Below are 16,605 nucleotides of genomic sequence, written 5' to 3'. Positions count from 1 at the left end.
ACCGTTGGTGTCTCTGATTGATGGGAAGGAAAGAAGTGAAAGGATACATGTTGCATTGTTGTGGCTGCCTTTGAAAGTGCCAAAGGTTGGAGAATGGTTGGTGGAATCAGTAGGATGGACCAGGGAGCCTCAAAAGGGAAAAGTCCCTTTGAAATACTGAATTGGAAGGTTGGAGGTCGGTGGGTAGGGTTGAAGTATGTTCATGATTGATGGTAGAATCTTGTTACAGCTGGAAAAAATGTATTTGATGATCTGTTGAATAAGGAAATTGATAGGACTGACGGTGAAGACAGAAGAACTCTATCCTTGCTCTGTCCAGGGCAGATGGGGTGAGGGCAGACATGTGGGAAATAGTTGAGACATAGTCACTGGTTCTGCCCATTAATGTAGTATCTGTGTGAAAAGTTTCATTATCAGAACACGTATGATGAAGATGGAGGAACTTAAAGAAGGCCAGGTGCAAGAAGGTAAAGATAGCTGGTGGAGTCGAAGTCAAATGAAAATTGCAGGAAGCTGCACTAATACAGTGTACTGGAATAATCAATTAAGTGGGGGTCCAGAGTAAGCTTGAAACAAATACTGTGCACATATCCTGCAAGAACATAAACCAATCTTGGTCTCACGCAAATTCCCACAGCAACACCTTTGATGAGAAGAAAGCCAATAGTTGAACTCTCAAGATGGTGCTCATGGGGTGAGGCTGAATTAGGCTTCGCTCCAATTCTTTTACTTTTTCTACCTGCAATCACCCCTTAACTGACTTATTTATACCTGTACTAAAGGGGTTGATATTTAAGATATACTTTTCAACTTTTTGAATTATATTTTCAACTTGTGAAAATGGCTGGGTGATCACGAGAAACTAAAGAAGCGAGACCGACTAAAGAACCGTTAACTCTCGACGCAATCGGGAGACTTATGGATGAGAGACTGGAGGATAAACTCAGCCCAAAGTTTTCCTAGCTTGATGAAACTTCAAAGACAGTTGACATAAGTCTTCAATCACTTAAATCAGAAATTCAACAACAAGAAGCTAGAATTTCAGCTCTTGTAGCCCATCAGAGAGATAGTGAAATTGAAACATTGGAACAAAAGATGTCCTCAACTTATCAAGTGCTGGAACGCTACAAATCCAAAATCATTGATCTTGAAAACTGATCTTGAAGACAGAACCTGCAGATAATAGGGCTCACGGAAAATGTCGAGAAGGGAAATCCAGTTGAATTTTTCTCTAAATTCTTAATGGATGTGTTCAGCTCAGATGTTCTGGATACCCCTCCAGTGATCAACCGTGCACACCGTATTTTTCGCTTAAAACCAGCTCCAGGCGAGAGACCATGGCCAGTAATCCTCCGGCTTCACTATGCTCATATTAAAGATCGCCTGATTCGAGCTGCCCAACAGAAGGGCATGATCGGCTTTCAAGATTCCAAATTTTGTATTGTGGAAGATTTTAGCCCTGAAGTTTTGAGGGAAAGAATGGCTTTTAAACCGGTGATGTCTGAATCCTATCGGAGAGGCTACAAACAAGTGCTGTTATTCCCAGCACAACTGAAAGTCGTTTTTCCCGATAATTCTCGTCAGTTGTTTAAATCTCCAGCTGATGCCCAAAGATTTCTCGAGGAACAGCATCCTTCTACTCCGAGTTGGCTAATGTATTGTATTTTTATTATCAGTTTTTAATGGTTCTTTATTGTTTCTGTTTTTTCTTTTAAGCTAACAATTAGTTTATACTCGGATCTTTCATAATTTGAAGATCCATATGTGATGGCTGATAGTGTAATTACTTCTAACATGTTCAAGTAAAGGTCTGTTTTTGGTTTCTTTCGAGACTTTTTTATTATCATTCTTTTGACTTTGAAAGCTACTTATTAAATGTTTTTAAGTTTGAATATATTCTTGCTTTATATCTTTTATGCTGAAGTATTCAGTCTTTTTTAAAATTTCTCTTTTCAAGATGTCGTTTCTTCTTCCTTTAAGACTTTAGTTCTTGGACACGTCATATCCGTTCGGGTGCGTCTGAACAAGACTGCTGGTGCTCTATCGAAATATTAGTATAATGCTATCCTGTTTTAGGTTTTAACGTTTTAGTGTTTTTTTCTTATCTCTTTTTCCTCTTAATCTTGTTCTTTTTTTAAAAACATAATATTAATTTTATAGTCTTCTTCCTGTTATGATAACCCTTTGTTTTCTTTTTGAATATGGGTGGTTTGTGTCTTCTTTATTTTCTTTTTTTTTGAGCCACCATCTTGAGAGATGGGGGTAAAATTAGTGTTATTTTGCCTGCTCACCTTTCTCTGGCTTTTGCCTTGGGTTTTCATAGGTGGGGGGGGGGGGGAAGGAGGTTTCTCTTTTGCTTTTCACTTAGTTTTCCTTCACAAGCTGACTTCAAACTACCAAAATGGCTGAAGTGTCGTAACTTCCGGTTCCTCTTTGAACCTGTTCTCCTCTTCCAGATTCAAGAGTTTATTTTCTGTTTAACCTTGTGCGTTTACTATGATAAATATTAGCAATATTGATAAGATTATTAACTTTGTTTCTTAGAATACAAATGGTTTAAATCATCCAATCAAATGGAAAAAAATATTTAAAGTATTCCATAGAATGAATGCTAATATTATTTTTGCACAAGGGACTCGTGTGGAAGGAGGATAGTCAATGTTTTTTTTAGGTTTTGGAAGGCCCAACAGTATCATTCGAATTTCCAAGCCAAAGTAAGAGGCGTTTCTATTTTTATAGACTCCTCAACCTCTTATATACATTATGAAACAATTTCAGACCCACAAGGTAGATTTTTGCTCCTCACTGGTTTACTTCTTAACCAAAAAGTTGTTTCAGTTAATGTTTATGCTCTGAATATTGACTGTCCCAAATTTTTTAAGTGTTCATTTACATCCCTCCTAATTTAAATGAGTATATGCTGATAATGGGTGGGGATTTTAACTGCTGTTAAAATCCCTCGATGGATAGAACTATTCAGGTTCTTCCAAATAAATTGGCCTCTCTTATTAACTCCTTTATGGTTGATTCTGGGATTTCTGAATCCCCAAGGATAAAGAATTTTCATATTTCTCTCATGTTTATCATAATTACTCAAGAATTGACTATTTCTTTATTGATCATCATTTACTTACAGACGTTATTGGTTGTAACTATGACTCTACTACTATCTCTGACCATGCACCTTTGAAGCTATCTATTAAGACAACAGATTCATCCTCAAGTGTTAAATCATGGCGGTTCAACTCTACTCTACTTCAGGACTCAGACTTTCTCAACTTTATTAAACAACAAATTGATTTGTTCTTTTCAACAAACTTTACAGAAGAGATTTCTAGTGGATTATTATGGGACACATTTAAAGCATTTATCCTTGGACAAATTATTTCATACTCTGCTAGAGTCAGAAAACGAATGAACACTGAAATACTTATGTTGGTTGATAAAATTAAAGAAATTGATAAGACTAACTCTGTGACTCCTAGTAAGGAGCTTTATAAAAAGAAAATTGAACTTCAAATGGAGCACGGTTTGCTATTATCCTCTTCGATTGAAAATCAATTAATTAAATCTAGGACTCAGTTTTCATGGGGACAAATCTGGTAAATTACTGGTTAATCAATTGAAAACTGCTTCGGTTAAACGGCAGATCATTAAGATTCATAAATGAGATGGTACTTTGACGATTGATCATAAAGAGATAAATAAAGCCTTTCAAGACTTTTATAACGCTTTATATCAATCAGAATCTTCAGCTGATTCTTCCATAATGGATGAATTTTTAAGGAAACTGAATATCCCAAAATTAACAACCGAGGATTGTATATTATTAGATGCACCCATTACGGAAACCGAAATAAAATAGGCTATTTTTTCAATGAATTCAGGTAAAGCCCCTGGACTGGACGGTTATACTGCGGAATTTTTAAAATCTTTTTCTTCTATACTCTCTCCTTGGTTATGTAAAATTTTTAAGGACACATTAACTATAGGTAAATTACCACAATCTTTTTATGACGCCTCCATTTCTTTAATTCTTACAAAGACAAAGACCCTATTGAATGTACATCCTATAGCCTATATTTTTGCTGAATATGGATTCCAAGATTTGTACCAAAATTTTGGCCACTAGATTGGAAAATATATTACCTCAAATAATTTCTGACCAGACCAGATTTATTAAAAATCGTTGTTCATCTTTTAACATTAGAAAATTAATTAATATAGCTTACACTCCTTCATCTAGAATCCCAGAATGTGTCATTTCCTTAGATGCTGAAAAAGCGTTTGACAGAGTTGAATGGCCATGTTTATTTAATACCCTTCAGAATTTTAACTTTAGCCCGACATTTATATCATGGATTAAATTAATATATTATAAGCCTTTGGCTTCAGTTCTTAGCAATAATCAAGGATCTCCCTTTTTTCAGCTGTTTCGTGGCACGAGGCAAGGCTGTCCTTTAAGTCCTCTACTATTTGACATTGCTTTGGAACCCTTAGCCATTGCTATTCCTGACTCACCTAACATTTTTGGTATTACCCGTGGGGAAGGGACACACAAGCTATCACTATATGCTGATGATTTGTTACTATATATCTCTGATCCCGAGAGATCCATTCCTGTTATTTTATCTTTGCTTGCTCAGTTTAGCAGTTTTTCTAGTTATAAACTGAATTTTAATAAGAGTGAATTATTCCTATTAAATACGCAAGTTCCAATCTATAAACATCTACCATTTAAAGTAGTTACAGATACCTTTACTTATTTGGTTATTAAAATTACCAAGAAACATAAGGAGTTATTTAAAGTTAACTTTTTACCTTTAATTGATCAAATTAAGCAACTTGTACTAGATGGTCCCCATTGTCATTGGTTGGTCGAAACAATGCTATTAAGATGATAGTTTTACCTAATTTTTTATATTTATTTCAAGCATTACCAATTTTTATTCCTAAATCTTTTTTTGATATTATTGATTCCAAAATATCCTTGTATGTATGGCAGAATAAAAATCCTAGATTAAGTAAAAAAAAGCCTAAGAAGGAAGGAGGTTTGGCTTTACCAAACCAAAGATTTTACTACTGGGCAGTTAACATCTGATATTTAATATTTTGGACACAGGAATCGGCGACATTACAAAGCCTACAATGGGTAAATTTGGAGTGCAAATCTGTACATGGCTTTTCATTGTCTCTATCTTAGGATCTTCGCTTCCCTTTGTCCTATCTAAACTGAATAAACAAATAACTAACCCGATAGTTAAATATACATTATGAATATGATTTCAATTCCGTAAATTTTTTGGTTTGAATAAGTTCATCTTATTAAGCCCTATTATATCTAACTTTCTTTTTCAGCCCTCTTATTGACCAAGTCTTTGTGCTATGGAAAACGAGGGGTATAACATGTTTTTGTGATTTATTTTCTGATAATTGTTTTATGTCCTTTGAACAGCTGTCCAATAAATATAATTTGTTTAGAGCCCATTTTTTTAGCTATTTACAAATTAGAAATTTTTTGAATAATATGTTACAGTCCTTTCCGAATTCATTCCCCATTGATATTATGGAAAAAATTCTAGGTTTAAATCCCTATCAGAAGGGTTTAATAGCCATTATTTATAATATGATCATGAAAATACAACCAGGGATGTCAGACAAAATTAAGAATGAATGGGGAAAAGAACTTCAATGTCCTTTACCTACAGAGCAATGGGAGAAATCTTACAGTTAGTTAACTCCTCTTCTATTTGTGCCAAACATGCCCTAATACAATTCAAGGTGGTACATAGGGCTCATACGTCCAAGGACAAACTTGTTCAATTTTATTCTCATGTTAATCCAATCTGTGACAGATGTCACTCTGAAGTAGCCTCATTGACTCACATGTTTTGGTCTTGCCCTTGCTTGCAAAAATACTGTAAAGATATTTTTGGTCTTATTTCAACAGTTTTGAATATTAACTTGCAACTTCATTCTATTACTGCAATTTTTGGCTTACCTATAGTGGATAACAGTTGTTTATCCCCCTCAGCTCAGCAGATGATTGCATTTGCCACAACTAATGGCTAAAAGATCTATTCTACTGAACTGGAAAGAAATTAATCCTCCAACTGCATTTCAGTGGTTTTCCCAAACTCTTTCTTGTTTGAGTTTAGAAAAAATTAGAACTGTCATTTTTGACCCTTCAGTCAAATTTGAAGAAACCTGGAGACCATTTATTCAATATTTTCATACGAGTTAAACTGACCATTCCCAAACCATTTCCTTATCATCTTAATTATTTGGATAGAGGTGCAGAGTTATTGACACTACTGTGTATATTTGATATGATACAATAGCCCATGTTGGTTAGGTTAGTTTAAAAAAAATCTTTTTTGAGGTTTTTTTTTTCATTTTTCCATTTTTTGTAACACACTAGGAGTTTGGAAGGTTATTATATTTGGGTTATTATCTGTTTATATTTGTATTTTAGCCTAATTATGTACTCTCAAGCTCTCTGTATTTGATGTTTCTCTTCTCATGTTTGTTTGAAAACTAATAAAAAGATTTAAAAAGAAAGACAGCCAATGGTTGAAACAATTGTTCAACATGAAAATAGGCTCAGTCAAGCAAATTAATTTGTTGCTGGAGATGAACTAGTAAGACCTATGTTCAAGGAAGAAATGGAGGACCCTCAGATTCTCCTGATGTGGGATATAGGTATAAATGTATTTATCATGAAGATGTGGCAATGGGACCAAAAAAACTGGAAGCTGTCAAAGTAGCAGAGACCTTCAAGGATGTCATGGATATATATGGGAAGAGACTGAACCAGGATGAAAGGATAGATTCAAGATAGGAAGAAGTAGGTTTGGTGGAAAATAGGAGGATAAAACAATGGGTCTATCTGTGCAGAAGATAGAAACAGGTAGTGCAAGGAAGTACAGCATTTGTGACGGCCTGGTGACAATGGCCTGAAGTTTGGGGGGGTGGCATGTTCGTCCAGGAGTTATGAGATATGCCCATGTTGAAGTCTGATATCTGTGAGACTGGTCAAGTGGACAGACAACAGCAAACCAGCCTCAAAGAAAGATAAGCCCATAGAACCAGAATACTTTTTTCTATTTCAGGCAACATGGATTATCATTTTGTACTCGTAAATCAAGTACTAACCAGATCAAATGAAGAATAATGCCTCTATATCACTCTATGTGAGTAAAGCTTTTGGACCCTAGATGCAAACTATCATCAATGCAATTCACAAAAATTCAATTAATGCCAACTGTATCAAATTGTAGGAAACTGATGTTCCTATAATATTGTAGTCAAGATTGGGAATAGATTTCAACTGGGAAACTTTTTGCAAAGAGTACATGATGTTAAGCTAAGTCTATATGAGAGCTAAGCATCACCAGTCATTTATCCTTTTATTGGTTAAAATACAGCAGTTAATTGAAGTCAGATTATCTTAGATATGAATTTATAAACAACACATAAATAACAGAAATAAATAATTTATTTACTTACATTTTACCTGCTTGAAGACATATTCCTCCAGAAAACTTAAATTCAGTGATGAATAGTTATGCCTTGAAGTCAGGCCACATAAATTGGAGAACTCTGCCATGCCAATGTCATCAGCTGAATCTTCATCATCCTTCTGCTGCTCTTGCTGCTGTTTTGAGAGTTCAGCTGCCTCTTTCTCAAAGTCCCCTGTTTAAATTTAAAGTTACAGTTGTTACATCTAAACATCCAATTTGAGTGGGATCGCAAGGGTACAGTGAATGCAAGATATATTTCCCATATTTTTTTTAATCAAGTTGTGATGATAACAAAAATTATTTTTTCTACTAACACAGATTAACTTCTTAAATGTTTTGCAAAAGCATTACATTTATAGTGTACGAACACAACGCTGGAAGAAATCAGCAGGTCAGGCAGCATCCGTGAGAAAAGAGTAGCCAACGTTTCGGGCCGAGACCCTTCATTAGGAATGGGGGGGGGGTGGGGAGAGAGAGGACCGAAGCCCAGTATCCTGATGAAGGGTCTCGGCCCCGAAACATTGGCTATTCTTTTCTCACGGATGCTGCCTGACCTACTGAGTTCTTCCAGCGTTGTGTTTGTATTCTTTGGTCCACAGAATCTGCAGTTGTATTTTTACATTTATAGTATGACTGTCACTGAAATCTGAACAGAGTCCAAAAGAGATCCTCTGGAGCAGATAACCTAAAGTAGTTTGAGTTTTTAATGTATTACATGCAAGCACAATGGTGAAAAGAACTTGAAAAATGCTAAGGGGATGCTGGTGATTCACAGGGAATGCAAAGATAAGTTAAGATCTGTCCGCACTTGCCAAAAATTTCAACTGACTTGGAAGACCTTTCTTCTTAATAAGAAAAACTGCCCAGTAATCAAAAACAACCATTTGTTCTGGCCGTGCATTGTTGTGCCAGGGATCCAGTCCGAATCCCTGTCCCTGGTGCAGGGCTGAGTGAAGCAGCTATTCAGCGGTGACACACATGGCCCAGTTGTAGACCCTAGCTGAAACAGCAAGTGCAGGTGTAGTAAGCAAATATTTAGTCTAGGAATGCAGCCAAGCTCATGAGAATGTATTTACTTTTGAACTGCATGAAAACTTTGTTAGTCCAGTGCACCAAAACCTAATTAGTTACAGCAACAAAACTTAAAGGTAGCAGAACCAAGTAGAAAGGCCACACTGACGATGAGCAATGAACAAAGTTTGAACCAATGTAAGCAAGACGAGAAATGTTGAGAAAGATGGAAATTAGGAAGGAGTATACAGTGGCATGCAAAAGTTTGAGCACCCTGGTCAAAATTTCTGTTACTGTGAATAGCGAAGTGAGTAAAAGATGACCTGATTTCCAAAAGGCATGAAGTTAAAGATGACACATTTCTTTAATATTTTAAGTAAGATTACTTTTATTAATTTCCATCTTCTACAGTTTCAAAATAACAAAAAAGGAAGTTTGGGCACCCTGCACGGTCAGTACTTAGTAACATTCCCTTTGGCAAGTATCACAGCTTGTAAACGCTTTCTGTAGCCAGCTAAGAGTCTTTCAATTCTTCTTTGTGGGATTTTCACCCATTTTTCCTTGCAAAAGGCTTCTAGTTCTGTAAGATTCTTGGGCCATCTTGCATGCACTACTCTTTTGAGGCCTATCCACAGATTTTCGATGATGTTTAGGTCGGGTGACTGTGAGGGCCATGGCAAAACCTTCAGCTTGCACCTCTTGAGGTAATCCGTTGTGGATTTTGCGGTGTGTTTAGGATTATTATCCTGTTGTAGAAGCCATCCTCCTTTCATCTTCAACTTTTTTTTTACAGATGATGTGATGTTTGCTTCCAGAATTTGCTGGTATTTAATTGAATTCATTCTTCCCTCTACCAGTGAAATGTTCCATGTGCCACAGGCTGCAACACAATCCCAAAGCATGATCGATCCACCCCCATCTTTAACAGTTGGAGAGGTGTTCTTTTCATGAAATTCTACACCCTTTTTTCTCCAAACATACCTTTGCTCATTGCAGCCAAAAAGTTCTATTTTAACTTCATCAGTCCTCAGGACTAGTTTCCGAAGTGCACCAGGCTTGTTTAGATGTTCTTTTGCAAACTTCTGATGCTGAATTTTGTGGTGAGGACGCAGGAAAGGTTTTCTTCTGATGACTCTTCTATGAAGGTCACATTTGTGCAGGTGTTGCTGCACAGTGGAACAGTGCACCACCACTCTAGTCTGCTAGATCTTCCTGAAGGTCTTTTGCAGTCAAACAGGGGTTTTGATTTGCCTTTCTAGCAATACTATCAGCAGTTCTCTCGGAAAATGTTCTTGGTCTTCCAGATCTCAACCTAACCTCCACCACTCCTGTTAACTTCCATTTCTTAATTACATTACAAATGGCTACCTGAAAACGCTTTGCTGTCTTCTTATAGGCTTCTCCTGCTTTGTGGGCATCATTTACTTTAATTTTCAGAGTGCTAAGCAGCTGCTTAGAGGAGCCATGGCTGCTGATTGTTGGGACAAGGTTTGAGGAGTCTGGATATTTATAAAGCTTTGAAATTTGCATCACCTGGCCTTTCCTAATGATGACTGTGAACAAGCCATAGCCCTAACAAGATAATTAAGGTCTGAGACCTTGGGAAAAGTTATCTGAGAGCTCAAATATCTTGGGGAGCCCAAACTTTTGCATGGTGCTCCTTTTTTTTCCACTCTAAAATTGTACAAAACAAAAATAACACACTAATCTTGCTTAAAATGTTGAAAAGAATGTTTCATCTTTAACTTTATGTCTTTTAGAGATCAGTTCATCTTCTACTCACTAATCACAGTAACAGAAATTTTGACCGGGGTGCCCAAACTTTTGTATGCCACTGTATGCCTCCTGATTCGGACTGAGCGAGAGATGCCTGAGAAATATACAGGGAATAAACTTAAGATTAATAATGACACAGCACAACCTGTGTAACACTATACATGTGTAAGCTCAAAGCTTTCAATTATTGTGAATAAAAAACAGGGAACTCAATCTGGTCCTGCAGCGTGAACCAAGGATCACAAGTTGAGAACTCAGTGCCAGTTTTTAGCACAGCCAGAATAACTGATGCTGACAATCTGTAATAGTACGAGAGGTTGCAAGTATTTGTCTGCCTGCTGCCATTTGAATAAATACTATTGTCTATATCACTTTTCCACTGTCCTGCTTTAATATTCAAGGGTTAAAGTTGTAGCAACACAGGTCACCTCTGGGAGCAAGCAGTGGTTGGTCCATGGTGAAGCCCCAGCATACAAAATAGCTGGAACAAAATGTCATACAGCTGCAAAGACCATACCTCCGGATTTCACTTCTATTCATAGACGATATAAAAACCAATGAAAGCTTTTAAAAAGATTAACAGGAAGGGTAAGTCACTTAAAAAACTCAAAGTAAACACAAGCTATGTAACAATTACCTTCCACCTCCATCAAACTATTTCTTTATCCACATCAACAGGGCTCTCTGTCCCATGTCTAATTCAGCACAGTTCAGCAGTCCAAATACTATGAGTCCCTGTTTAGAGCTGTGAATTACCTGACAAAGCCCACAGTAGTTGATTGTCTCACAAGTTGAAGCCTAGTATTGTGCATTGTGTTCTCAGAAAATGTCAAAAATTCTGCCCTTTTTCCAAGAGTAGCTTGGCTTACTTCCAGTATACAAGATCTTGCATGTTTTAATATGACTAGAAAAAGCTAGAGCACCTATTTCTGTGAGTAAAGAAACATAACAGATAGAGGAAAAAATGTAAACTTTCTATAGTTTTTCAAGACACTTTAAAATCCTGAATGTCTTGATTGACTACCGTCCAGTGGCCCTGACCTCACGCATCATGAAGACCCCAGAGAGGCTGGTGCTGGCTCACCTCCGAACCCTGGTCAGCTCATCGCCAATCCCCAGCAGTTAGTGTACAAGGAGCACATTGGAGTCAACGATGCTGTCATCTATCTGCAGAATAGAGCCCACTCCCATTTGGATAAGCAGGGCAACACTATTTTTAGATTTCTCAAGTGCCTTCAATCGTATTTTTTGATTTTTTAAGTGCCTTCAATACCATACAGCCCTCAGTGCTGGAGGAAAAGCTCCATTCAGTGCAGGTTGGTATTTCCATTGTATCCTGACTGGCAAACACAGTTTGTGTGTCAGACGTGGCTATAAGTAACACTGGGGCTCCACAGGAGACTGGATTAGCTACCTTCCTGTTTACCCTGCATACCTCGAACTTTAGATACATTGCTGAGTCATGTCTTCTGCAGAAATTCTCTGATGACTGAGCAATAGTTGGGTGTATAAAGGGTGGGTGAACACAGGGCCCTGGTGGAGGACTTTGTCAAATGGTGCAAGCTGAACATCAGTAAGACAAAGGAGGTGGTGATGGACTTGAGGAAGACTAAGCCTGCACTGCCCTGTTACTGTTGATGGACTTACAAGTACTGGAAGTGCACCTGGATGACAGACTTGAGTGGAGCACTAACACAATGGTCATGTAGAAGGGCCAGAGTCACCTCTACTTCCTAAGGAGACTGAGGTCCTTAAGAGTGTGCAGGCTTCCGTTTCACATGTTCTACCAGTCTGTTGTCACCAGCACAATCTTCTATGCAGTGGTGTGCCGGGGCAATAACATCAACACAGGTGATGCCAACACACTCAATAAACTGATTAGAAAGGCTGGCTCTGTTATAAGTGTCAAACTGAACACACTAGAAGCGGTGGTAGAACAAATGACCCTACAGAAAATCCTGGCAATTCTGGACAATGATTCTCACTCTCTGAATGCCACCTTGGTTGAACAGAGGAGAACTTTTAGTAAAAGATTAAGACAAATACGAAGTTCCAAAGAGCACAATATGAGGTTATTCTTACCCTCGGCCATTTGGCTCTATAATGAGTCAAACTATAGCCAGGGAAGTGATGACCCCTCCTGTTAGACTGTTCAAGGTAACTTAATTTTTATTCTTTCTTACTTCTCTTCTAATATTTGTATATTTGTGCACTTGTAATGCAACCGTGCCACTGTAATTTCCTTTTGGATCAATAAAGTATCTATCCATATCATTAGGTAAAATAGGCTGATACTCCATCTCAATTCCAAATTTTAAAAAATCTGTACATCTGGTTTTCCACTGCTCTATGAGGTAGTGAATTCTCAAACTTCACACTATTCTTATTTCTTGACAGTCTCACCATTCAGAGTATGACCCCACTGCTTGATCCCACAAGTGATTTGTTCTGCCACAACTTTAGCCCTTAAATAATAATGCAGGAAAATGCACTCCATCAGTACTATTCCCTGTCATCTCTCTGTAATTAATTATTTAACTCATGTCCATCAAGTGTCCTCCATGCTCCTGTTTCCCATCTACATATGAGGAGAATTTACTGTCATTTCCTTAGGATGTAAAAGGAAACTGAAAAGCTCAGGAAAGCCCCACAGTCGCTGGGAGAAAATGCTCGTTCCACACAAATGACAATCTGTGAAGCAATTTCTTAACTTCGTCTTAAATAACCAACACCTTGCCCTACTTCTAGTTCTAGACTATCCTGTCAGAAGAAACAGACAAGAGAAAATCTGCAGATGGGGAAATGAGAGAAACACACACAAAATGCTAGAGGAACTCAAAAGGTCAGGTAGCATCTATGGAAAAGAGTAAACAGTTGACGTTTCAGGCCTAGACAGTCCATCAGGACCAGAGTTCTTGGGAGAGCTATCTTATTCAAAGAAACAATGAGGTGAATCTACACCACACTACTTCTAAGCCAAGTTAGTTCTTTAGCGAGAGACCTGTAACACATGCTGTGTTCTCAAGGAGACTTTGTACAATTTCAACAAGACTGATTTATTTTTGTAGTTCAACCTAATTGAAATAAACAATACTGCATTCGGTGTACTGATCAATTTCTCTAGTTGTACGTAAACCTTTGCAAATTGCGCTCTCCAACTACAAAGATTTAGTGATTTCCTATCATGTAAAAGTTCTACTTTCCTATGTCTTCCCATTCAAGCTCCAAATTCATGTATTTACTAAAATTTTCATGCAGAGTCCACATAGAATATAAATAAATATATTTAAGCATATTTTAATTACAATAGTTATACGGAAAATATCATAGCTATTTTAGAAGTTTGAATTTTCAGAACACACCAGAAGTAATTTTATTTGAACACTTGCATGTTATGTAATTTTAAAAAGTTTATTGATTAATAACATCAAGAAAAACCTATTCAGCCTGCAATGGACTTTAAGACATATTTTTGAAGTCATCGTATGCAGTTATAACACAAATTGAAAATTCATAATTTAATAATAAAAAATCTTATTTAATTGCTATGTTGAAATCACTAGTATGCTGAAGGTCCTGATGTTATTATTTCAATGATATATTTTCTAGTTGTTAATGGCCAAGATCATGAAACACAGAATTCTTTTACCTGTCAAATTCTGAAGATGTTGTCTTCCAAAAAGATGTTCCTTTTTGTTATGTAGTGAACTAAAATACTGATTACATGTTTTGCAGTACAGGTCATTGTTTCCCTCATCCTGCTTCAGCAAACACATCCAGTTAATGAATCAATTTGAAACAAAAGTAATGCTGACGTGCACCATTTCTTGACAAATTATTTTCGACTTAAAAGCAGTACTATAGATCCAGGATACAAATTAAACCAAATTGTTGACTCATTTCCATCGATATTATCAGCATTTAAAACAATGTCAATTCAAGGGTCAAAAGGTTAATGTTGGCTAAAAGAATATAAAACATTGTTCTGGTGTAGTTTGCATTGACATTCAAGTAGATAAAGTATCTAGTGACATTACACATATGCAATGTGAAAGAGTGAATGTGATAGCAAATGCAAAGTAATAATTACTCAATAATAACTTCCACCAACACCCAATCCATTCATGACTATTCAGGATTACAAGGAATGCACTGAAATACGTAGTAATACAAATAAGTTTTTGGAGCCTCAAGATTGTGCCACTCTTCAAAGGTGTTGGGCCAACAGCATAACTGCCCTAATAACGTCAAATATGAAAGTAAATAACATGACATGAACTGTTACTTCAAACGGATTTCAATATTATTTATCACTTTCCACATGTAGAGGTCTTTCCAAGAATCATTCCTGAAAAACTTTCCCTAGTTTTAGGGCAATGACCACTGCTCATAAGACCACTGCTAACAAACCACCAGAAACTTCACTTCCATCTGTTGCAAAAAAAATCACTGCAGCTGATAGTTTTACATTTGCAAACTTAAAGGTTTTTACATCTAACTAATGAAGATCTTAAACTGTAAGGGCCACCTTGGGATAATCTTCACAAATTATTTTTGTCCAATGTTATCACGACTGTAGAGGTTGTTATTCAAGTAATAAACTAAACTTGGCTAAGTAGCTGTTCTAGAGTCATGCTGCATGAAACAACCAGCACATCTGTACAGCACTGAAAAATTCAGTTTTGAGACATTTGAGAAAACCTTCCCAGGTGGATATAACACAATTTACAAGACTATTTGAAAAGTAGCAGAGAAGTTTACCTAACCAGCATTGATGTCCTAAAAACTGTAAAAATAACCTATCTAGTTCCTATTTTATAGCAGCCAATCTGTGTTAGGTACTATTAAATTTCCCTACCTTACTTTGAAATATATATACTTCAAAAATATTAATTTGCTCTTCATGTACCAGTGGTAATAAGACCACACTATGGTTTAAAAAAAACTTCCTTTTACCGTACAGATGGCTTCATTAATATATTTCTACTCTCCTTTCATCATTACATATGAATAATTTAAAATAGATTAAGTGTAATAAATTCTCTACTTACACCTATTTCTGACATTGAAACAGCTTCATCTTCACATTCAGTGCCCAGAGATTCGACACCTAATTGGAGTACAATTTTACATTAAGCTCAAATTGAATTCTCAACAATCTAATGGCTCACCAGAAACAAGAAGACATCTCCTACTCAGCAAATTAAACAACATAATCTCCACTGCTGGTGAATTCAATATTAGTTCACATTGCATGGTTTTGGCTTCCACGTTAACAGTGAAATAGTTATACACTGCTAGTCTGTTAAGATATCTTCAAAATAGTTTCGACGCATAACTAAAATGAAAAACTTTCAACAGGAATCTGACAATACATTTTGATCTGTTTTACACAATAAAAAAAATGAGTGCTAAAATTAAGGTATATTTTTAATTATTGCATTAGTAGTATGTCTGCTCTTGCACATATCACAAACAATCTCCTAAACTGAAGCTGCAAACTGACAAATATATTTCAATTTCTCTGAACTAAGATCAGCTAACCTGTGAAAAGCCTAAACCTTTATTTGGCTAAAAAAAATAAAATTTGAAACTCTTCAGTAATGGAGTTGTAAGTAAATAGCAATCCACATTACATGGACCTGAAATGGTAACTGTGTTTTAGTTTTTCTCTCTACAAATACTACTTGACCTGCTGAACATTTCCAGCATTTTATCTTTAATTTAATTTATTTTTCTTTTTCCATCTACACCCTTACCAGCAAAATTATTTTCTGTTTGAGTAAACTCTAACTGCAGCACCTTTGTAAACAGAGCTTACCTGACTGAAACAGCACAAGTATAAAGAAAATAATATTTTCTCTTACCACACAGGTTTTTCACTTTGCTCATTGCCTTTCTTTTCAGGAAAGCTTGGTAAGCCTCTGAATTTTGATATGCTTTCAGCTCTTCGATATATCGGCGCTTGTCTTTTTCTGCTTCATTAATGTACTTCTGTCCGGAAAGATGTAACAGCCCTTAGTGGAAGTAATGCCCATTGCTGCAGAGTACATTTATCTACTTCAAACCAAGTTAGATGTAGGAGTTTGTATTAATTTTTTTAAAACTTAATATTAGAAATCTTATCACAGGGCCAGACTACTTATACATTAAACAGAAACCTGGAGCACATTTAATGCTTGAGCCAAGATCATTCTGGCACATTGAGACTTCAATCGTAAAACCAACATTGCAAAATTTGTCAGACAAAATTTCTAATAAAAATACTCTAAAATTATCAAGCCATAACTGAAAA

General features: G+C 36.4%; 1 protein-coding gene across 3 annotated transcripts in view; it reads right to left on the bottom strand.

Annotated features, from left to right (window-relative positions):
* Nucleotides 1–16,605, bottom strand: part of LOC132391706 (uncharacterized) — a 68,536-nt gene that overhangs the window by 22,401 nt on the left and 29,530 nt on the right. For 2 of the 3 annotated variants that reach the window (XR_009511327.1, XM_059965253.1), the window contains exons 6-9: nt 16,178–16,304; nt 15,362–15,420; nt 13,960–14,071; nt 7,510–7,695 (exon numbers count right to left, since the gene is read on the bottom strand). Coding sequence is in view for 2 of the 3 variants with exons in the window: in XM_059965253.1 (XP_059821236.1) it covers nt 7,510–7,695; nt 13,960–14,071; nt 15,362–15,420; nt 16,178–16,304 (484 nt within the window). In the remaining variant the exon portion in view is untranslated. The remainder of the gene's footprint in view (nt 1–7,509; nt 7,696–13,959; nt 14,072–15,361; nt 15,421–16,177; nt 16,305–16,605) is intronic. The other variant, XM_059965254.1, reaches the window with a different exon arrangement.

This window comes from Hypanus sabinus, chromosome 3 (genome assembly GCF_030144855.1).
Source record: "Hypanus sabinus isolate sHypSab1 chromosome 3, sHypSab1.hap1, whole genome shotgun sequence".
Classification (NCBI taxonomy): Eukaryota; Metazoa; Chordata; class Chondrichthyes; order Myliobatiformes; family Dasyatidae; genus Hypanus; species Hypanus sabinus.
The sequence above is the reverse complement of the archived record's forward strand: the minus strand, read 5'-3'. Positions and strand labels throughout refer to the sequence as shown.